This window comes from Amphibalanus amphitrite, unplaced genomic scaffold (assembly GCF_019059575.1).
Source record: "Amphibalanus amphitrite isolate SeventyFive unplaced genomic scaffold, NRLGWU_Aamphi_draft 000077F_arrow, whole genome shotgun sequence".
Taxonomy (NCBI): Eukaryota; Metazoa; Arthropoda; class Thecostraca; order Balanomorpha; family Balanidae; genus Amphibalanus; species Amphibalanus amphitrite.
Genome location: NW_024881573.1, coordinates 865,757 through 890,288, shown reverse-complemented (window position 1 = coordinate 890,288; position 24,532 = coordinate 865,757). Strand labels below are relative to the sequence as shown.

At 48.3% G+C, this 24,532-nt stretch overlaps 1 protein-coding gene across 1 annotated transcript in view; it reads left to right on the top strand.

The window, feature by feature from the left end:
• The window catches only part of LOC122379422 (intraflagellar transport protein 74 homolog), a 439,917-nt gene that overhangs the window by 253,857 nt on the left and 161,528 nt on the right, over positions 1-24,532 (top strand). Inside the window, exons 10-11 of the mRNA XM_043361638.1 lie at positions 11,536-11,661; positions 14,820-14,921. Coding sequence (XP_043217573.1) covers positions 11,536-11,661; positions 14,820-14,921 — 228 coding nt within the window. The remainder of the gene's footprint in view (positions 1-11,535; positions 11,662-14,819; positions 14,922-24,532) is intronic.

The following is a 24,532-nucleotide window of genomic DNA, read 5'->3' as shown; positions in this document are numbered from 1 at the left end:
TTGGCTGAATCCGGACCAAACCATGCATTCCCATGCGCTGGGCGGCAGCTACGCAGTGGCTGATAGTAGCATAATCCCGAACCTTCGTGACACGACCTCGGGAAGGAGGGAGGGGTGTGGGCGGGGAGCGCGTGGTGCGCTCCCCCGCCCGCTAAGGAGGGGTGCGCCGCGCGGCGCGCGGTATAGGCTGGCGGCTGTCTCGGCCAAAGGACAGGAGTCACACACCAAGCCAACGAGTGCTGATGAGGGTTCGTAGGGACTGTGAAGTTTTGCCACGTTTGACACGTTTGCTACGGGTGCCACGTTTAGCGACGTGTCTGAGCCAAAAGTGAGCGTTGAAGAAAAACATCTGGCTAAACACATCGTGATAATAGTGTGCCAATGCAGGCCTTTATGACCATAAACAGCTTTTCTAAGTTCGCAGAGGCCACCATTGAACAACAATATCCGGATCGAAGTAAACGATGCCGAGCTACTATCGCTGCAAAATCACTCCTGGAAATTTGTGACAGAAAAATACACTCGTCATTTTTGTTTTTGCTACTTTAATGTTTTGTTTCAGTTTTCCTTTAATTGATCAGAAAGAAAAACAAAATTGAAATAAAAAGGAAATTTTACATTATTTTCATAAAGTGAGAACTTTGGATAGTTCATCTTTGGTAGACGCCTAATAAACAATAATGTTCGCCGAGGAAACTTATAACGCGTTAACCAGGTCAGGGTCAGGTAATATAGCCCAAGGCAAGAAATCGGTTTTTGATAAATAACCGCAAAATTGCCGCAGAGCCGCGATTTTTGCATAATCGTTTATTTCGCCTCGCTCAGAGGTGTCGAATGGTAGGCATACGTTTTGTTCGGTTGAGGTCAACTGAGGTTGACCTCAGATCAAGGACAGGTCAGAGTCCCTGGTCACGAAGTTGGTTAAAGGAGGTGATATCGCATATCATTTGATTCGACAGGTCTTCCACTGCATTGGTGAATGGTGGTTTTCCCGACTCGCTAGCCCAATTTGATCGGGAGCTATTGACGAAAAACTTATGGCCTCAATGACGTCATAAATGACGTTACGCAAGGTCAACAATGTAAAATTTGCAAAACACCAAACTCTCTCTCTCTCCCTCTCTCTCTCTCTCTCTCTCTCTCTCTCTCTCTCTCTCTCTCTCTCTCTCTCTCTCTCTTCTCTCTCTCTCTCTCTCTCTCTCTCTCTCTCTCTCTCTCTCTCTCTCTCTCTCTCTCTCTTTCCTCGTGCGGTGCTGGGGGGGGGGGCAGTCTTATAAACGCCGGGGAATGAATATGACGTCATTGGGCATTGGCTAAAGGAAACGGCTATTACGTGCAAAGTTGTTTTAACGCGTTTAATTCCATCGTAGGTAGGTATATTGACGGGATCCCAGCGCCCGATTTCATAAAGTTCGGTAGTGTCTTCGTTTGCAGCAGCGCGAATTTTACGCTCTAAGAAAATACTCCCGCCATAGAAGTGGTGACTTTATTAGAATGGGAGAGCATATTTTGAATGAATTGTGTGCTTGATGCTTCCGCTTGTTTTGGACTGTATTTTCACACATCCACTGCTGAGTGCTCATATCACTATAAATATTATCTAATGCCGTGAAAAGAATAGCACTCCCTTTATAAGATTGGGCCAGTGCGGTCGCGCCCCGCGAGCTCGGCTTCACCGCTCGGCCGCTACGGGCCGAGGAAATCGGTCCTCGCCTGAGGGCAGGACGGAGGTCATGGAGGGAGCGCGGGGTCAGCCAGGTATCGTCTGGTCCCGAGCGGTTGCCCCTCCTTCCCCTCCCTTCCCCTCTCCGACCCTCCCTACCTCGGTGGCGGATTCCGCCAAGTTACCGATTCACCTACGGTGGGAGAGCCAAACCAGGGGACATACTTTTTAGACACACCGTACTTCTGAGTAGGTACTGATTTTTCTTATCTACACAAATATTTCAGGAAAATGACAGAGACTGAGAAGCTATTTAAAAGTTCAGCATATGAAAGGGATGTTATGGCTTGTGCACATTGAAAAACATCAGATAATGCTTTCGAACCATCTCATTCACCAGCACACATTAATCCGGCTCCTGGCTTCTATGAAGGAAACATTCCAAAATAATGCATTATTTTATTTCATTGACCATCTTGCAAAAGGCAAACAGCAAACACATCACCACCAAAAACAGGAAATGGTCAACAGGTAGGTACCAGCTGATCTAGCCCGTACTCGTGCTGTGCCATGTGCCTTTGAAAAACTTTAGGAGTCAGAGTTGAATAAACGCCACAAACTTAGCCATTCATGCATGAAACATGTGCAAATTCTGGTTGAGCATTTTAATAAAAATGAATCAACAGCTGTATTAGATATACCTACAACTACAAAAAGACAAAAATAACAGCAGAGCTTACTTTACAAGGCATAACCATGAATTTTAACCCGCGCACCGACGGGGGTCTGCGCCAACTTAATACCGACGGGGGGGGGGGGGCGGACGACCGCCCCCCTGAGATCTCAAGAACGGAGCAAGATAGCAACAAGCAGTAAATGGCATCGGATACACACGGACAAGGTCTACAATTTTTACAAATGTCATTTTCAGGTCAGGTCAAAGATGACGTCACATGGGTCCAAAAAGTCAAAATGGCGGCGCTAGATATGGAGAGTTTTTTTTCTCGAATAACTTTCGAATTAGTCAAGATAGGAACAAACTAAGGGCATCATCGTGATCCTCTCGTCAATCCGCATCGAATGATATATGTTGACCTCGAAAGGTCAAGGTCAAAGGTTGACCTCAGGTCACGTGACCTCGAGGTCATCATGTATATCATTCGATGCGTCTTGACGAGCTGAACACAATGAGACCATTCGCGCGGCTGTATCTTGTTCCTTTACGGAGTTATTGGCAGAAAACCCTTTGGTGACCTTTGATGACGTCACATGACCTTACAGCTGCCCAACAGCAAAACAGACCTCAAGGTAGTGAAGGTTGATCGTATATGAAGTCATGTATGGTATATGGGGCCATTCCGACCCGTTTTAGTGGTCAAAATAGGGAGCTGATTTTCCCCCGTTGACTTATAATGGGGAGGACGAGAAATTTGACCTGACCTTAGGTCATCGATATCAAAATTCCGAGATAAACAAATTGTAGCTACTAATGACCTAATGACACCCTGCGACTTTCAAAGGCCTCCGACATTTACTGTAGCTCTGGCACGGTGACAAAGTTGCAAAAGGTGACTTGAGGTTGGGTCATTCAAAGTGACCTGGTGACCTGACCTTAAAAGTTAGGAGGTTCAAACTTGCACACCATGTGTAAAATTGATGAGAGAATAGTCGTACCAAATTTCGCGGCGCGTACAGGGGGGGGGGCGGATATCTGCCCCCCGTCGGTGCGCGGGTTTTAAAACTGATATCCAAATTCGCACCTCCGAAGTTTAACCCACCTACCAGCCACCTCCACATTTCGATGTGATGCGCAGTGTGCACAGTCACTACACACAATTATGAGAATTAAAATAGCTTTGAACAATCAAGTAAGTCAGGACCTGGTATGCAGATTCACAAGTTCTCTCAACATCTTCAACTACCAACAATCAAGAGCACTTTGTGATCTCAGTGCCTCCGCAGATCCATCTTCTGTTTTCCATTTTTAGTTTTCATTTGAAATATGAGTTCCATCTCGGAGACACATGTTGCATCATTATGTTTAAACAATTATCATGCTTGAACTATTGGTTTTTCATGAGAACTTTACTTCAAAAGTTGATTTAATAATTTGCAAAATGCTACGATCACGGCGCACCAAATCACAGATAACTTGATAATAACCAAGCAAAAGCCAAATTCTTCAGCAAACTATTAGAGCTATCTGATCCATGCTGCGTTGAAATAATAAAAAATCGCCATAATCAGTCAAAATATGACAATTAACCCGCGCCGGGCCGGTGCTCTGAGATTCCGCGCCGGGCCGGGGGGTGTCTGAACACCCCCCCCCCCCTTCTAACTCGGCCACGTAGCGACACGCGGTAAGCGGCAATCGAAAGAACGTCCAAAATAAGGACGAAAACACTTCGGTCATTTTTTGGGTCAGGTCAAAGGTCAGGTCACCAGAGGTCACCAAAGGTAAAATGTTGACTATTTCAACATTTTGAAAACTGCCAACGGCTATCTCGGGAACCGATAGAGCTACAGCAACGCGGAAAAGCGCATTCGATAGCCCTTTTACAGACCTTTCTGGATAATGCTCTCAGATTTGACCTCAGGTCAACGATCTAGCCTCCAGAGGGCAAAAACTCCAAAAATAGCCGTTTTTACCAAAAGCGTTTTTCGGCAATAACCTTTGACTCAAAAGAGCCATGACATTACTTTTGCCAGCATCATGTTCCTCTCGTCGAGACGCGTCGAATGAACTATACTTTGACCTTGAAAGTCAACTTGAAAATTTGACCTCAGGTCAAGGTCACGACCTGACCGGAACAGGTCATGTTGCATATCAATCGATCTGCAACGTCAAGCCGAACACATCTAAGGCGTTTTCAGCGCTCCAGCACGCCTCTATCAGAAGTTATTAGCGAAAAACTGTTAGATTCTGTTCGTGACCTGAGATGACCTTGGGGACATAACGAGGGGTCACAGTTGCCATTTTCCGGTTCAGTGTGTCAATTTCACCTACATCTCGATGTTTGAGTGTCTAGAATAGCGTTCGTGTAAAAGAGACGCTTTTCAATTTTGACCCATATCAAAATTCCGAGATATAAATTTTATAGATAATGTTGCTCTTATCAATCACTGAAAGTTTCAAGGAAATCAATCAATCGGTGTAGCTACGACGGGCATTTTTATTTTTTCTGAGGTGAGGTCACTTGGCGTGACCTGGTGACCTGACCTAAGGCGACATGGGTCTGAAATTTTCACAACATGTGCGGAAAAGATGCACAAACAAGTGTGCCAAAAACGGCGGCGCTCCATGCCGCCGTTTTTTGAGATATCTGCGAAAAACCGCAAGGGGGGGGGTGTTCAAACACCGGCCCGGCGCGGGTTGAATTAGTATAAACTTCATAAAACTCTTATTTGTGAGGCAATGCGCAACAGAAATGCGAGGAAATATGGTAGTAATCTGGTGGCAATTATGAAGGATTTCCCCTGTCGCTGATAGGAAGCACTTGAAACAATTTTATAACGCAGAGGAAATCCTGCATTATGAGTTTCAGGGACCATTTGATTGGCCCATTTTAGATAAATATAGGCCGAGTGTTTCGATTTCAACCTCATTTATCGTAATGAGACGAATCCATTGGCTTATTGGTACAGTCACCAGCACTTGCTACTAATCACCTCGTTTTTGGTCAGTAGTTTGAAGACCGATCAACTCTCAGTCGCGCAAGATACTTTAACTTTAACCCGCGAGTTGCTGGGGGGGGGGGGGGCGTTAAACGCCCCCACTTTTTTCGCCGGGCCATAGCATAAATCCGAATTTTGGGTACCTGTAGGGAATTGATTGAAGTTTATTGTGACAAAGTTTCAAAAAAATCGGTTGGAAAATTTTTGAGATATAAAGTTTTAGTGACGTCATGATTTTTGAGTTTTCGACCAAAAACGGCATATGTTCAAAAAATCATATAAAATCGCAGAATAGACATACAGACATGCCGTAAACGCCATTAGACTGCCAATAGCATGAACAATCAAATGGCTATCTTCGATTGTTGATTATCATTCCGCGTTTTCCAAAATCTTGAACTGAACCTTGGCAATTTTTCGTGACTACTTCACGACCATGATACATGCATTTCTTAAATTGAACTTTTTGAGCCAAACACTTGCACATATGATAAAATGAATGTCACCATCGTGTTCTACGCCCCAAATTACCCATAAAACATGTGTCACAGGCTGCGAATATCAGTTTTGATTTTCGGGGAAATGTGCCTACCCGGTTGACCTGACCTTGACCCTGACCTATGCTCGACTGACCTCTACATGGAGCTGACACTCTTGTAGGCCTTATATGATGGATTGTTTACCGTTTTGACAGAGTTTATGACGAGAGGTGCCCATTGCGAAGTCCTGAAGTCCATGCTACTGAAAGCCCGATTTCAGGTGTTTGACCTGACCTTGACCCGACCTGTGACCTCAAAATTCAACATAATTAACTCGGCATAAGTTGCGTTAAGATTGGTTCAGAAACCTGGCCGTGATAAACAGTCTAAAATGTATCTGCAATTTGCCCGTTTTTACCCCCCTCTACCCCCTATTGACATTTTTTAATTTTTATTTTTTAGAAATGTAGATCACGTTGAGCGAAATCGAATGCCGTTTGAATTTTGAAAATCGGCCCGTTAGATCTCGAGATATCAGGGGGGGGGTCGTAAACAGCCCCCCCTGCCACTAATAGGGGTAGTCAGGAGCCTGCCACTAATAGGGTTACCGGTTAAGTCAGCAAAAAGTGGGGGGGGGGGCAGTTAACATTGCTGGCCAGTGCCCCCCCCCCCCACCTCCGAAAGTGGGGGATGGCCCCCCGGCCCCCCTGTTCCTACGCCTATGGGAAGGATGACAGGAATTAGGGGGAGATGGGGGGCCTGGGCGGGAGTCCTGGACCTCATGCTCCGCTGGGGCCGAGCCCATCACGTGAGTTGGATTGCCCTGACACATGGACAGCCCTGGGCGGCGTTTCACGGTCCCGTGCTGCAGCACGCTGCGCTGCGCTGCTGCATTGTTGCGGCGGTTGATATGAATTCGGCTCCACGCTAGCGTTGCGAGCTTCCAAGCGAGCTTCCGAGTCTGTTGATGTTTCCATGGAAATTGGAAACCCAATGCGCCGGTGCGCGCAACGCACCCTGTCCAAGCAAAATTTTACCATCGATGACCTCTGGTGACATGACCTCTGGGGCTCTGGCTCTGACCCGATCTAAAATTGGCTGAAGTATTTTTCTTCTTTTTGCTCCTTTTTCACGCTACTTCGAATACCACTTAAATGCCCAAAGCTGAGTTATAAGTATGATGCTCAATCCCCATTTCCCCTTCAACAGGGCGTGAGAGTCTAAGCATTCCTGTGGGGCAAGGGCTAACAATGACTATCTCATAATCATTGTGGCCATGAACATCTACTACCATTCTTTAACACCGGTTTCGCTGCGCTGAGCGATGGCCGTCTTGGTTGTTGAATTCTACAGCTGGCTGGCGGAAAGCGTTAAGGTTAAGCTACACTATACGTGACCGTCCAGGAAATTACGTGCGTAATCTGCAGATCCGTGATTGCGAGACTTCCTTGATATTGGTTTCTGCGTTTTTCCAGAATTTCAGTGAATTATCATATGCTAACGTAGGCATGCAAATAATGAGTGCAATCTCAATAAACAAATAATTTTGCCTTTCAATATATTTATTTTATGACTAAAATGCCCATTTTGTTAATAATATGTCAATACTAGATGGCATATTTTGCGCTATAACTGTGCGTTTTGATAGATGCATTTGATGGGGAATTAGTTTTGGGTGTGGGAACTTATTATTTTTATTTGTCTTATTTTGTCAGAGTTGGATATTTGTTTGAACGGCATGTTATGCTGGTGCTGGTTGCGGGTTGTTAGAGCCTTTCTCATGGTTTGCCTTTATCGAACTCAAACCCACCCTACCCTACCCTACCCTACCCATACCCTAACTTACTAATAACCTACACATAGTTACCCTTCTCATACTCGATTAAAGTAACGTACTAAATTTAAGCGCAATCGGCCCAGCTGTTCTTGAGATATAAAAGCGGCCCACTGCACGTGCGCACGCGCTAACTGAGACTCTAGATGACTTGTGCCAGCCACCATTCTAAATTGTTCCTAACGGTGTACAAAATTTGAGCGAAATCGGCCCAGCCGTTCTTGAGATGTATAAGTGGACCCCTCACGTGCGCACGTGCAATCGATCCACCCTACCTGTCACACATGACCATGCATCGCCAGGTGAGTGCCCCCTCCACCCACAGTCCAAGTTTCAGCGCAATCGGCCCAGTAGTAGCTGAGTTATTCCTAGTACAATAATGTGCTGTTTACCGGTAGGCGCTTATTTTCACTGTTTGGAATTCCCCTTCGCGGGCGGTGCATTGCAGCCCATGCTTTGATAGCTATTTGTCAAAAGTTGTATGACCTGCCGGCCATAAGCCATCGATCGGATTTTGTCGAAAAATACCTGTAACGTTAACAAAACACGGTCGTCTGTTTGAGTCATTTTCACAAAAGTTTATTGACTTTTCGATAATATTTTGGGTGGATATTGGTCAGAAAAGAATGCTCTTTCCGAATATGTAGGTTTCATAGCCATTGGTCAGCGTTTTCAATACGTTTTGATGTTGTAAAGGATATCGCGCTCCGCGCGAATCAAATTTTCCAATTAATGTTTCATTATTAAGGAAATGGTACGGAATACGGATCATCACTTTTTATTTGATTTCCTATCATTACACGTACATTTGTCTGTAAAATTGTACCACACCGATTTCATTCCGTCAAACTGTTTTCCAGCGGCATCCATTTTCCCGTCACAATGCACGAAATCGGTCATTTTTTTACAACCGGGGGTGCTGTCTTGCACGTGGCGCGTGCTATACTATGAACCCATATCGATACGCTAGTTCCATCTCTCCTCTACCCATTGGTGGCAACCGCTTCTCGCTCCGACCACCCGTTGCCGAGATATCAAGCCGGAAGGCTAGCCGTATCGGCCCGATTTTCGGCCGACCACCGGCCTCGCCGACCCAGCTGGGTCGGCGAGGCTTATAGGCTCGCCGACCCAGCTGGGCTTAACACTAGTGTTAAGCCTATGAGAGAGAGAGAGAGAGAGAGAGCATTTATTCACACTGCAACAACATAAAATTCATAAATTACATAAGCAATTGGCGCAAAAGTGCTACGCACTTAACTCTTTGGCGCCGCTTGCAAGAGCGCCCATTTGCACGTGCCGACGGCGCACCCCTGGGCCAATCCGTCCCAAATTTTAATACAGAGGTCACATCAACCCACAGATTCGACATGCCAAATTTCACGTCGATGCGCGGCGCCTTTCAGGCGCAATAAGACACATAAGACATGACACACGGATGCACGTCGTACAGACATGTTATAAATCATAATATAGATCCGACAACATGTAAAATTAAATCACAATAAATATTACGTCACTTGTGTTGAGACGGTGCGCCACCAAGTGCGCCCAGAGCTGTCTCATGTCACGCAAGCATGCAGATTCTGGTAAAAAGTTCGGAGCTCTGAAATTTATATCGGTACGGAACATCCTGACCGTCCGGACTATCCGGCATTTCCTGTACTGAACGTCCGGGATTTCCTTGACTGAATCTGCGTGACCCCAGTGTAGCCGACCCTGGTATTTCCTATCAGCTGAACTTCATCCGCGTGCCGATTTTCTGCAAAACCCGCAAACTCGTAGATCACGCACGTAATTTCCTGGACGATCACGCATAGTGTAGCTCGGCCTTTACCGGCCGCCCGTCCACCGCCCGCGGGCCGGACCGAGCGGTCCTGACCCTACCTGACCTGATACCGGCGCGATATGGGACAGGCAGACGGGGGTTCGGCTCAGCTGAGGCAGCGCCCACCATAGGCGGCGGAACGGGGAGGGCACCGGGGCACCGTGCCCCCCTTTGATTTAGGCATTTTAACATTAGCCCTATGGGCGTTGTATGGAAAGAATGGGACCAAAAGTCGGCAGTGTCCCCCTTAATTGAAGGTGTTCCGCCACTACTGGCGCCCACTGGTGCTGGGGACTTTTTAAATAGACCTTCTCTTCATGCATACTGTGCTGTAAGCCGTTGTAGTACTATGCTGTGTTGTTGAGCCGCTGTAGTACTATGCTGTGCTGTTGAGTACTATGCTGTGCTGTTGCGCCGCTGTAGTACTATGCTGTGTTGTTGCGCCGCTGTAGTACTATGCTGTGCTGTTGCGCCGCTGTAGTACTATGCTGTGCTGTTGAGCCGCTGTAGTACTATGCTGTGTTGTTGAGCCGCTGTAGTACTATGCTGTGCTGTTGAGCCGCTGTAGTACTATGCTGTGTTGTTGAGCCGCTGTAGTACTATGCTGTGCTGTTGAGCCGCTGTAGTACTATGCTGTGCTGTTGCGCCGCTGTAGTACTATGCTGTGTTGTTGCGCCGCTGTAGTACTATGCTGTGCTGTTGCGCCGCTGTAGTACTATGGTGTGCTGTTGAGCCGCTGTAGTACTATGCTGTGCTGTTGAGCCGCTTTAGTACTATGCTGTGCTGTTGAGCCGCTGTAGTACTATGGTGTGCTGTTGAGCCGCTGTAGTACTATGGTGTGCTGTTGAGCCGCTGTAGTACTATGCTGTGCTGTTGCGCCGCTGTAGTACTATGGTGTGCTGTTGAGCCGCTGTAGTACTATGCTGTGCTGTTGAGCCGCTTTAGTACTATGCTGTGCTGTTGAGCCGCTGTAGTACTATGCTGTGTTGTTGCGCCGCTGTAGTACTATGGTGTGCTGTTGAGCCGCTGTAGTACTATGCTGTGTTGTTGCGCCGCTGTAGTACTATGCTGTGCTGTTGAGCCGCTGTAGTACTATGCTGTGCTGTTGAGCCGCTGTAGTACTATGCTGTGCTGTTGAGCCGCTGTAGTACTATGCTGTGTTGTTGCGCCGCTGTAGTACTATGCTGTGTTGTTGCGCCGCTGTAGTACTATGGTGTGCTGTTGAGCCGCTGTAGTACTATGGTGTGCTGTTGAGCCGCTGTAGTACTATGCTGTGTTGTTGCGCCGCTGTAGTACTATGGTGTGCTGTTGAGCCGCTGTAGTACTATGGTGTGCTGTTGAGCCGCTGTAGTACTATGCTGTGTTGTTGCGCCGCTGTAGTACTATGGTGTGCTGTTGAGCCGCTGTAGTACTATGGTGTGCTGTTGAGCCGCTGTAGTACTATGCTGTGTTGTTGCGCCGCTGTAGTACTATGCTGTGCTGTTGAGCCGCTGTAGTACTATGCTGTGCTGTTGAGCCGCTGTAGTACTATGCTGTGCTGTTGAGCCGCTGTAGTACTATGCTGTGTTGTTGCGCCGCTGTAGTACTATGCTGTGTTGTTGCGCCGCTGTAGTACTATTGTGTGCTGTTGAGCCGCTGTAGTACTATGGTGTGCTGTTGAGCCGCTGTAGTACTATGCTGTGCTGTTGCGCCGCTGTAGTACTATGCTGTGCTGTTGCGCCGCTGTAGTACTATGCTGTGCTGTTGCGCCGCTGTAGTACTATGCTGTGCTGTTGAGCCGCTGTAGTACTATGCTGTGCTGTTGCACCGCTGTAGTACTATGCTGTGTTGTTGCGCCGCTGTAGTGCTATGCTGTGCTGTTGCGCCGCTGTAGTACTATGCTGTGTTGTTGAGCCGCTGTAGTACTATGCTGTGTTGTTGCGCCGCTGTAGTACTATGCTGTGCTGTTGAGCCGCTGTAGTACTATGCTGTGCTGTTGAGCCGCTTTAGTACTATGCTGTGCTGTTGAGCCGCTGTAGTACTGTGCTGTGCTGTTGAGCCGACGCATTCCTTGTGGCAGCTGAAGCAAGAGGCGGCCACACATTACGACAAGCTGAGCTACATGGAGGCCAAGAGAGCCGAGCTGCTGGACGAACAAAACGCCCGCGAGACTCCTGAGCAGGAACGAGAGAGACTGCTCAAACAGGTCAGAGCGAGAGAGATGTTTTCAACAGGCTAACCTGCGTCCTGTACCCCGTTAGAGACCCTGGATTTCCGCGTCCTGTTCGGGGCCGTGGGCTAATACACCTTTTTGCAATTGAATTCAACCATTGGCCATAACTGTTTGAGGAGCCATTTCGACAATCGCCATTGAGCACAACTATTCCGGCGTCGTGTGTTTCATTTCAGCCATTCGACAAAACAGATTGAACACTGAAATGAGCGATCTGCAAAACAGTTTGACACTTCACCATGACTTCGGCAATAAGCAAGACTCCTCGGCATTTGGTGATATCACTTCAGCAATGTTCAAAACAGAATAAATGGATATCCAGGCTGTTTTTTCAAATGGATTAAACCCACCTCGACCATTCACCACTTAGCGTGAGGATTATGGGCATTTCTAAGCAATAAGTCAGCCGTTCTTTATAGCTTCTTTCTAAATGGAACAGTACGAAAATTGTCAGCCAAGCCATGCAGTACGTGTATCTTACCGGCGAGCAATGCCAATCAATGCCGCCGACATTTTTGGCTTAAAATTACCTTTGACGTCATTTAGTCAACAAGAAAAAAAATACAATGTGCTCCCTCGGGTTTTTTGTTTTTGCTTGCAATGTTTTGCTTGCAATGCTACACATACAGCTGAATTCAATGTGTGAAATGCATGCATTGAAGTCATTTCCGTCAATGCGCCATACAATTCCAGCCTAGAACGCCTACGTTGGTCGTTGGACACTTCATAACATTTTTTTTTTAATTAATTCACCTATTCAAAGACAATTTCTTTATTGGCACATCGAATAAACAAACTGTCCTCATGGCGGAAGCTGACGAACACCATGCACATCTGCCATGACGGTCGCCTTGGTATCCTGGAACTCCCTCATGAGGGCAAGGTTTCGCCAACTCATGAGGCCTATCTAATTTAGAGCCCCAGGGCAATACCGTTCACCTGACTTAGAATGAGCGTTGAATGAGTCAGAATGAGTCAGTTTTTTTTTCTAAAAAAAACTGACTGTTTTGGGAAAATAATTATCAAATCCAAAATTTTGAGTGTATAAAAAAAAACGGAATATGTGTCAGAGAAGTAGTCTATGTGCACCTACATACCAATTTTTAGAAGAATCGGTTCAAAAATGTGGGAGTTATTCAAAATTTTATGACGTCACGACACACAATTTTTTAAATGTTTTTTTTTTAAAGTTCTAGACCTCGTACGAAAACAAAAATAGCACCATTCGATTCGCCGTGAAAAACTGCATCAGATAGACACCTTTTTAGGCCTTAACAACCAACTTCAAACTTTGACCTCACTTGACCTGACCTTGACCTGACCTCGCCCTGAAATTCATCCAGAGGTGGTCCATATCACTTATTGAGTGTGCCTATTGAATTCTATGAGTAAAATGACCCATAAAACATGTGTTGCACATGCCCTTTTCTATATTTTGTTTTTGGTGACCTGACCTGACCTGACCTGACCTTGACCTTTGAATGACATTGTATGTAACAAATATTGTCTTGGTAGTCTAAGAACACGTTTTGGGCAATCAGTCTCATTCCATTCTTCGGCAACTACGGTGCAAGACCGATACTGTAGAAACTTGCATTTTGTACCCTTGACCTGACCTTGACCTGACCTCTGACCTACTTAAGCAAAAACAATTGGGCTCTTTAGATCCGCCTTGTTGAGAGCTTTCGATTGCCGTTTTCGCCGTCTTTCTACGACCATCGGTTCGGAAGTTAGACAGGGGGGGGCAGAATCTGCCCCCCAGCAGGGCGCGTATGGCTGAATAGCCCAGCGGGGCGCGGGTTAAATGAGGGACATGTCAAGGATTGGGCCCCATGACCTGCTCCATACCCCCTGCGGCCGCCAGTGCACGTTGTCATTTGTTTCGAACATTGCTGATCTGTTTTTCTGAATGCTGAAATTTCCATAGACGGATAGACGGTTTTGGCCAATCATGAATTTCCGGCTGCTCAATGACGAATAGTTTCCGACCATTGACGATTTGTTTTGCACAATGTTGAACCATTCACTCAATGTCGAGATGTAGAGGAGGATCGCCGAACAGTTTTGCACAATCGTGATTCTTTGTGCCCATTTGTAGCGCCATCTATATGCCGAATGTGTACAAATGTTTTGCCCAATGGTCAAAAGCTAACGCAAAAACGTGTAGTACATATACCCAGGTTTCTAACTCGGCTCCTTGGCCAGTAGCAACACGCGGTAAGCTGCGATATATATATATATGTTGCAGGCACTTTAGAAAATCAGTCATTTTGTAAAATGCCTAGGCATTTTACAAAAAGACGGCTGTTTGAAAAATGACTGAACGCAACCAGGCTTTTTTCAAAATGGCTAGCCATTTTGCAAAATGACTAGGCATTTTGCAAAATGCCTGACCAGCATGGAACGTAGATCCCACTACAGATACTATGGCCAACAGTTTTTGGACGTCTTCCTATATACGAGTACCCTATAGGTACGTGTTCAGCCTGTCAGCTGATCGATTTGAACCTCTGTGATGACGACAATGCTGAGTAACGACCAGGTTGAGTTGCAGACTCGGCTGTAGCATAAAGCATTGTTTAGTTAAAGGGACCCTCCCACCTTAACATTAGATTTGAGTTGAGATACCCAAAATGGGGTCCCTGGCTCACAATTACCGGTTTCGGCACTGACAACATTGAGAAATGCCTTAAATCGGAAATATTGAATTTCAAAATTGCAGCATTTTGATTCAGAGGGGCTAATGCATAGGAATACCCCTCTGAATGTGTGACGTCAGCGCAGATATCTAACGATTTTTAAATGTTTGACTAAAACGTTTTGTAGCACGCGGTGGTATATGCTGCTTTGCGCGCAACAAGTGCCGCACTTTCAGCTGCCAAACTATTGCTTCCAAATAAAGTCGCTAGGAACAGCGGAGATCCCAAAAAGTAAACAAAAGTAAAAGTCTAATATCTTGAAAACCAGTGAATATTTTTCGGTGAAATTTGGTAGATATTCGTTTTTGCTCTTTCTGAACCGAGCAACATCACTTTCATGCCAATACATTAACTTTTTTGAAGGTGGGGGGGTCCTTTTAAGGCAGACGTGGGCACTGACGAGCCGTCGGCGAACCTCCTCCTTGTTGGCAGGTGAAGCGCGACAATCAGGAGATGGGTGCGCTGGAGCGGCGAATCCACGAGCTCAGAGCCGAAATCACCAAGTCGGGCGAAGACCTGGAGATAGCTGAAAATGTAAGTTTTATGCAAGGTTACCAAGGTATGTGATAACGATAAGCTGCATTTGTAAAATGTTTTTCTAACACCGGCTTAATTGTTTCAATGGAAACTTTTAAGGGCACTTCGGCTCCCTTCTTCCAGGGTATATTGAGTGAAGGGTAGGACGCATTTTGGTAGGAATTTCTAGGATAACTACTAGAAAACCTACTATATATGGTCGGGACTAGTAAAAGTTAAGTTCACACTAGAATATAGTACATCAGGGGCGAAACGGCAAGTGGGGTCCAACGGACCCCCCCCCCCCTTATACGTTCGCGGCTGGAAAAACACCAATACGGGCGAGGGTTAAAACATCCATACACATAACTATAAATCACTTGCAGTATAGCTGAATGTTTAATATAGCATATTGCACTTTTCATATATTGACGACATTTCTCTTTTCCCATACCTGCTACATTGCATGATGAAATCGAGACATCCAGGCAGGCATTTAAACGGCACGTGCACTGTACCACACTTTTCAAAGTTTAATGCAATGCTTTAACCCGCGCCCTGCTGGGGGTCCTGGATTTCCACGCCCTGCTGGGGGGGGGGTGTTTGAACACCCCCCCTTCTAACTCGCCTCCTGGGCCACGTAGCGATACGCGGAAGGCGGCGTTCGAAAGGGCGTCAAAAATAATGAGGAAATCACTTCGGTCAATTTTTTGGTCAGGTCAAAGGTCAGGTCACCAGAGGTCATTGAAGGCAAAATTTCGCCGATTTCCAGGTCGAATGTCGAAAATTTCCAAGAAGCCAACGCATAACTCGGGAACCAATAGAGCTACAGCGCCGCAGAAAAGCGCATTCGATAGCCCTATTAACGCCCTTTCTGAGTAATTTTCTCAGATTTGACCTAACGTCAACGGTTTTGCCTGCAGGGGGCAAAAACTGCAAAAATAGCCGATTTTTTCGGAAACAGTTTTTCTGCAATAACTTTTGACCCAAGCCTTGTACGAGCTTACTTTTACCGGCATCGTGTTCCTCTCGTCAAGACGCATCGAATGAACTATAACTTGACCTTGAAAGGTCAACTTGAAAATTTGACCTCAGGTCAAGGTCATGACCTGACCGGGAAGGGTCATGTTGCATATCAGTCGATCCGTATCGTCGAGCTGAACACATCTATGGCGTTTTCATCGCTCTAGCATGCCTCTATCAAAAGTTATTTGCGAAAAACTGTTAGATACCATTCGTGACCTAAGATGACCTCAGGGCATAAACAGGGGTCACGGACACCATTTTCATGTTCAGTGTGTCTAAACCACTTGTAATTCAGTGTTTGGGAGTGTTTATAATGTCTTTCGTCCAAAAGAGGCGCATTTCAATTTTCTCCCATTGACTTATAATGGGGAGGTCGCAAAATTGACCTGACCTTAGGTCATCGATATCAAAATTCTGAGATATACATTTTGTACATGCTATTGCTCTTAGCAATCGCTGAAAGTTTCAAAGCGATCGGTCACTCGGTGTAGCTATGACAGACATTGAAACTTTTTATGAGGTGAGGTCACTTCAAGTGACCTGGTGACCTGACCTTGAATGACCTTGGTCTGAAATTTTCACAACATGTGTAGAATTGATGTATGATAAGGTGTACCAAAAACGGCGGCGCTCCGCGCCGCCGTTTTTGAGATATTCGCGAAAAACCACAAGGGGGGGTGTTCAAACACCCCCCCCCCCCAGCAGGGCGCGGGTTAACCCGCGCCCGGCTGGGGGTCCTGGATTTCCACGCCCTGCTGGGGGGGGGGTGTTTGAACACCCCCCCCTTGTAACTCGGCTCCTGGGCCACGTAGCGATACGCGGAAAACGGCGTTCGAAAGAGCGTCAAAAATAATGACGAAATCACTTCGGTCAATTTTTTGGTCAGGTCAAAGGTCAGGTCACCAGAGGTCATTGAAGGCAAAATTTCGCCGATTTCCAGGTCGAATGTCGAAAATTTCCAAGAAGCCAATGCATAACTCGAGAACCAATAGAGCTACAGCGCCGCGGAAAAGCGCATTCGATAGCCCTATTAAAGCCCTTTCTGAGTAATTCTCTCAGATTTGACCTAACGTCAACGGTTTTGCCTGCAGGGGGCAAAAATTGCAAAAATAGCCGATTTTTTCGGAGACAGTTTTTCTGCAATAACTTTTGACCCAAGCCTTGTACGAGCTTACTTTTACCGGCATTGTGTTCCTCTCGTCAAGACGCATCGAATGAACTATAAATTGACCTTGAAAGGTCAACTTGACAATTTGACCTCAGGTCAAGGTCATGACCTGACCGGAAAGGGTCATGTTGCATATCAGTCGATCCGTATCGTCGAGCTGAACACATCTAAGGCGTTTTCATCGCTCTAGCATGCCTCTATCAAAAGTTATTTGCGAAAAACTGTTAGATACCATTCGTGACCTAAGATGACCTCAGGGCATAAACAAGGGTCACGGACACCATTTTCATGTTCAGTGTGTCTGAACCACTTGTAATTCGGTGTTTGGGAGTGTTTATAATGTCTTTTGTCCAAAAGAGGCGCATTTCAATTTTCTCCCATTGACTTATAATGGGGAGGTCGCAAAATTGACCTGACCTTAGGTCATCGATATCAAAATTCTGAGATATACATTTTGTACATGCTATTGCTCTTAGCAATCGCTGAAAGTTTCAAAGCGATCGGTCACTCGGTGTAGCTATGACAGACATTGAAACTTTTTATGAGGTGAGGTCACTTCAAGTGACCTGGTGACCTGACCTTGAATGACCTTGGTTTGAAATTTTCACAACATGTGTAGAATTGATGTACGATAAGGTATACCAAAAACGGCGGCGCTCCGCGCCGCCGTTTTTGAGATATTCGCGAAAAACCACAAGGGGGGGGGTGTTCAAACACCCCCCCCCAGCAGGGCGCGGGTTAACCCGCGCCCTGATGGGGGGCCCCCTGTGGTTTTTCTTAAATAGCGAGAAAACGGCGGCGCGCAGCGCCGCCAAATTTTGAGTACCTTACCGGGCATCAATTTGACTCCTTCACACAAAATTTCAAGTCACAGGTCACCTCAAGTCAGGAGTTATTGAGGTCAAACTGAGGTCATGTTCGAGTAAAAATGAGCAAAAAACATGACATCTTGAAACGCTCACCAATTCTACAGTTAACAAGCAATTTTAAAGTTCTTTATGTGGTTGTGTAGAGAAAGGACGGCGCTACAATTTTGGGAATTTGACCCCCAAAAATAAAAAAATAGATTTTTTTAGAAAAACTCAAAAAATTTTCCAAAATTTTTTTCGAATTTCGAAAAAAAACGGAACATATGTGATAGTCCCTGCGCTCTTCGATATACATACCAAATTTTAGATCGATACCTCTTTTTTGGCCAAGTTATAGCGGAAAAACTGTTAAAAATTGATGACGTCAAATTTTTGAACTCAATTTTTAGCAATTCTAGACCTCGTAGCGCAAAACAGAGACCACCATTGAACTCCCCGTGACGAGCTGCATCGGATCGATACCCATTTTATGCAAAAATATCAACTTTGAAATTTGACCTAATTTGACCTGACCTTGACCTGAACTTGACCAAAACGTGACCTAAGCTGGCCCTAAAGTCTGTCTGACCCACATAATCGTCATGTCATGTAAAATGGACCATAAAACATGTATCACACGACACTTTCATATTGTGACCCCCCCAGTGACCTGACCTCTGTGACCTGACCTGGTATCAGTGACCTCAAATAGCAAAATATGTGTTTGAAGAATATTTCCCCATCGATGATTTTCAATGAAATGCATTTTACACGATTTTACAACGCATTTCTTGAAATGCCTGTAAACGGTGAAAATTCGACCTTTGACCTGACCTGTGACGTCATCGGTTTGACCGAGGTCAATGAAATTGGGTCACAAGGTAGTTCCCCGTTGGGGTTATCCAACACCGTTTACCGCTTGTCGCTATGTTGCGTGGTTCTCGAGATCTGGGGGGGGGGGGGGGGGGGCAAAATGCTCCCCCCCATCAGACCGCGTAATTGCTCGGCAGACCCCATCTGGGCGCGGGTTAATATTAGGTACAAGCCGTGTGGTTCAAGGGGTGTGGTTAAACACGTTGAACCACACGGCTGCTGACGTCACTATCATAGTTGTGAGCTTTTTGGCAGGTATGGGAAACACCTTCCAGCCCTAAGGCCGGGAATTCAATAAATGGCACCTCGCCTTTTTTAGCAAAATCACCTCGGGCCTAACGGCCCTCGGAGTTTTCGCTAAAAACCTCGGTGACATTTATTGAATCATCCCGGCCCCGGGCAGGAATATACCCTCGCCCGTAAACGGTGTTTTGCCACCTTCGCCCATGCAGGGGAGGTTGGTGCGACCCCCCCCCTGGCGTTTGAAAACGGAGCGTCGTAGAGCTTAGCGGAAAAGACCAACGGATTGCTCTCAACGAGATCTCGCGATTGGTGGTATATTTTTGGTCCTAGGTCAACATTTGACCTACTTATGACCGGTCAAAGGTCAAATTTTCGGAAAAATCTAACTTTTTCAGATTTCCGTGCCGATTGCGGCGAAACGGTAAGAGATATCGACTTGAAACCTTTCCTATCGTAATCCTCGATCAATTTTCTATCGTTTGGTGTGTATTTCGATGTCATAACTCTAAAAATGATGCGTTGGGAGTGTTGTCACCGACCGCTGCTGAGCGGTACCCGCCGAGTCGCCGGCCGGCCCGCGCGGCTGCCGAGCCGGCCGCTGCGGCCACGTGGCGCCCGAGGCGTGTCTGACCTGGTGAGGTCATGCGCGGGGAGCGCGCTGATTGGTCGCTGGTGTCCCGCGCCGCGGGGGCACCAACGAGCTGATCTCGGGCGGGTGAGTCGTAGGCGGGTTCAGTCTGTGTGTGCATGTAACGCGGTCTGTTGGGGGTACGGAGTGAAGCTGGATTCCGGAGTGAATTGTGAGAAGTGACAATAAATATCCAGTGGTTGAACTCAGTGGCTGTGAGAGAAGTGACAGACGGAAGTGACGGAAGTGCGAGGACTGACGGCAGGCCACAAAAGCGTGTGACTGTGACCCGTCCTACTTCCGGGGACCTCGGCTTTTCTCACCTCGTTGGGGTGTGTGAGGGGGCGGCCACCGGTGTTTCGCCAGCGAAAACCGAGGGCTTAACTCTTTTCCCGCGTTTCGCCATCGAGACCGGGGAAAGGGGCATCTTTCCATACAAGGGGTGCGGCCAGTCGGCTTCGGCCAACCTCGCTATCGAGGCGTCGAAGTATCGGTAGATCTGTCTGCTCACGGCGCTCTCGCCACTGAGGAGCCTCGATCAGGCAGCGACTGTCGCCTTCCTCACCGATCCTGTCCCAATTTTCGATCTCCTAATCCCACTCAGCCAGTCACAAAACACGATTGTCGTCAGTGCATGTAAACCAGAGGACATCGTGGCGACATTTCTGGTCCTCCGCGGGCCGGATAAGACCGGTGGTAACAATGGACAAGACGCAGATGGAGGCGAAGGAGGAGGAGCATGTCATGAAGCCATCGGATCCGGGCATGGACGCAGCTCAGCGAGCAGCCAAGGAGAAGGAGCTGGCAAGCCTACGCCGTCAGCGGGGATTCAAGAGGGCAGCAGTCACTCGGATCTCAAAAACAGTTGAAGAAGAGATTGCTAGGCAAGCCAGCAGCGATAGCATTCAGAAGGTCAACCTCAGGCTGGAGGAAGCCTTCGCCGACTTAAGAAAAGTTCAACAAACGTATGACAGCCTGATTGATGACGAAGGGATCGAGGATGCTCAGGAATACGCAGATCGACTAGAAGAAGAAGAATGCTCGATTCGGGGGAAGATTCAACAGTATCTACAGCAATTAGACGAAGCTCGCTCATCGACCGCTGCTTCTCGTCGAAGTCGCAAAAGTCGAGCAAGGTCACGAACCTCAGCGATGTCAGCCGTCTCGATGAAGTCAAAGGAAGCAGAAGTGGAACTGGATGATGCGGATGGCAAACTGCGGGACATAAAAGCGCAGGTTGAAGAGGAGCGCCAGCACAAGATGGCCAGAATGCAGGCGGAACAGCGCCGGCAACAGGAGGAGAAGCGCTGGCAGCAAGAGGAATGGGAACTGGAGGAGCGTGAAAGGGCGCTGAAGATCAAGATTGCTGAAGAGGCTCGGGAGCGGGCGGCGAGGAAGGTGCATCTCTATCATGCTGCAGAAGACGAGCTAAACTGGGATCGCCGTCATGACTTCGAAGATTCTGCCGCGGAACCGGGCCGGTCCAGGTCAGCGGAGGCGGGGGCCAGTGGAAGCGCCACCACTCCCGTGGAGGGCTGTGCCATACCAGCGCAAGAATCTCGACAGAAAGCTCAAGCGGGGGACCAAGAGCGACCAGCAGAAGAATCACCTTCAAAGTCCATCACTCTCGCCCGCGAGGAGCACCTACATATGTGACCGACGGTCAGACACCGACGTGCATGAGTGCGTCTGCAGGCCTGGAAGAGAAGGAGACGCAGATGGTAATACGTCTTTGAATCCTAGCACCTGGACAACAGACTTTGGAAATCGAGGAGATTTGCACTCATCCGGGTCGTCAGCCTTCGCCAAAAGCATCCTTCGCCTCGGGTTGCCGCGGTTCTCGGGAGACCCCGGTGAGTGGCCGCGCTGGATCGGCCTCTTTAAGGCGCTGGTACATGATCAGGCTTCTCTCTCCAATACTGAGCGAATGACACATCTACAGCAAGCAGTGGAGGGAGCTGCACACCAAGCGATCGAGGGATTCCTCTTCGATGGCGTGATGTACCAGCAAGCGTTGGCGATGTTGTATGAACGCTTTGGTCAAGAAGCTTAGGTCAGCCAGGCGTATCTCAAGACGATGTTCACGACTCCAGCTCCATCCATAGACAACCTGGCGTCTATGGAGAGGTTTAGCTCAGCCATAAGTAACACCGTGATGACGCTGCCTACGCTTGGGTATGACAGTGACCTGGAAGCAAGCGAGAACCTCCGTCGAGTCGTTGCCAAGCTGCCAGCGGAGCTGACTCTCCAGTGGGGACGGGAAGTCCACCGAAGACGTCCCAGCCGACCGAATCTGGAGATCTTCAGTGAATGGCTGAAGACTGAGGTGACGATCCTGAGACAATCTGTCACCCAAAGTCGTGACCAAGAAAAGAGGAAACACCTGCACACCCAAGAGAGACGTCGTCGAAGAGGACGACGCTGACTACGTCAGCAACTTCTTCTCAGACAGAAAACCGAGGTTTCCGGTCATGCGTCGTGTGCAAGGAAGGGCACAGACTACAAGACTGTCCGGAGTTCAAGGCCAAGACTCACGAGGAGAAGTCAACGGTGGTTAGCAAAGAGCGGCTCTGTTGGGGATGTCTCAACAAAGGCCACTTCATGAGGTCCTGCAGATCTGCAAGACGCTGCGGATTGAACGGCTGCAACGCAACGCACCACAGACTTCTCCACACAAACAGAAGTACTTCAGCCAGCAGAGGAAACTGAGTTGAACCAGAACGTGAAGCTACAAAAGGGAAGCCCCATTGTTGGCGTGGCCTTGACAGAGACCACAGACACGCTGTTGCAACTCGTACCTGTCCGAATCCACGGTCCAAAGGGAGACAGGGATGTGGTGGCGCTGTTGGATCCGGGAGCCCAGACGTCTCTCTGCTGTGAAGATGTGCTGAAGGAGGTCGGAGTGCACGGGAGATGAGAAGACCTGCGCCTGCAGAACATCGAAGGAAGTGGCCCGCGACAATCATCAGTTCGTGTCGAGCTGACAGTCAGTCCTCTTGGGGCAGACGCCAAGAAAGAGTGCATCAAAGTACCAGAAGTATGGTCCGTGCTGAAGCTCAACGTGGCTGCGCCGAGCATCGGTAGTCAGCATGTCCGTAGCTGGAAGCACGTGCATGACTTGGATCTCCGGCAGTACCGTGGTGCAAGAGTTGAGCTACTTCTTGGAGCCAACATCCTGGAAACTGTGCTGCAACATGAGGCACGAGTTGGACGCCCCGGACAGCCGGTGGCGGTGAGAACAGATTTTGGATGGACACTCACGGGCTCCATAGCGTCACTGATACCCAGCACTATGCGCCAAGTCATGTTTGTGCGACGGCCGGCTTCCGGGGATGAAGGTCTGAAGGAGCGTATCGAGGAATGGTGGACGACAGAAGCCTTCGGCACAAAAGTCAACGTTCCAGACGCCAGGTCGCAAGAGGACATTCGAGCTCTGAGCCTCCTGGATCAGCACACGAGGAAGGTTAGAGACAGATACGAGACCGGGCTGCTGTGGGGTGAAGAGGAACCCGTGTTTCCAAACAACTGGAAGCAAGCGTATGATCGACTGGAGAGCACCGAAAGGAAGTTGAAAAAGCAGCCGGAACTGGCAACAAAATACAAAGCTATCATCGAAGGCTATGTCGCTGATGGTCATGCAAGAAAGCTGTTGCCAGACGAGGTACGAGAGCAGAAAAAGAAGCGTTGGCTCCTTCCACACCACGCAGTCGTCAACCCGAATAAGCCGGGTAAAGTTCGAGTCGTCTTCGACGCGGCTGCAAAGCACAGAGGCACGTCTCTCAACGACAAGCTCGTCACAGGCCCGGATCTGCTGCAGAACCTTCCTGGCGTGCTCCTGCGATTCAGGGAGGGTCTCATCGCGGTCACTGCTGATATCAAGCAGATGTACCACCAAGTACGAATCCGGGGAGAAGACCAACCAGCATCCAGCTTCCTCTGGCGAGATCTGGAAGGATGCCGAAAGCCCGACGTGTACCAGATGCTGGTCGTAATTTTCGGCGCCAAGTCATCCCCTGCCATCGCCAACTACGTGCTGAGACGGGCACTCATCGACTACGAAGCCGAGACGAAGACTCGTGCCATCCTGGAAGAGAAGGCTCGGAGCTTCTACATGGATGACTGTCTGCTCTCAGCTCCGACTGAGAGCACTGCCCAACAGCTGCTCACTGAGGTGTCTGAAGCTCTGTCGAAGGGAGGCTTTCATCTCACCAAGTGGCGCAGCAATTCACCTGCCGTACTTCGGAAGATCCCAGAAAGAGACCAAGCCAGTGTTTCCTCGAGTCTATGTCTGACAGGATCACCAACAGCCGAGAAAGCTCTCGGTATCGTCTGGGACGAGACGAAGGACACGCTGGGATTCCGTCTCAGGAGGCAGGAAGTCAAGGCGACCAAACGTGCCGTCCTCTGCAAAGTGTCGTCTGTGTCTGACCCTCTTGGGATCGCTGCTCCGTTCACGATGAGGGCGAAAGTGATGATGCAACGCCTGTGGCTTCTTCACTTGGAGTGGGACGACAATCTGCCGGAGCTGCAGTCTAGTGAATGGAGCAAGTGGTTGAAGGAGGCAGAGAAGCTCGATGCGGTAGCCGTTCAGCGCTGTGTGATGCCGGCAGGATCGGAGACGGTGCGAAGTGAGCTGCACATGTTCTGCGACGCCTCAGAGGACGCGTTCGGCGCGGTGGCCTACCTAAGGACGACTTCGAGCAGCGGATCGCACTTCTGCCATTTCTTGATGGGCAAGTGTCGGGTGGCACCGCTGAGACGTCTGTCGATTGTCAGACTCGAGCTGCAGGGAGCAGTCCTCGGTGCGCGCCTGGTCGCTGCGGTCCTCGCGGAGCTGACACAT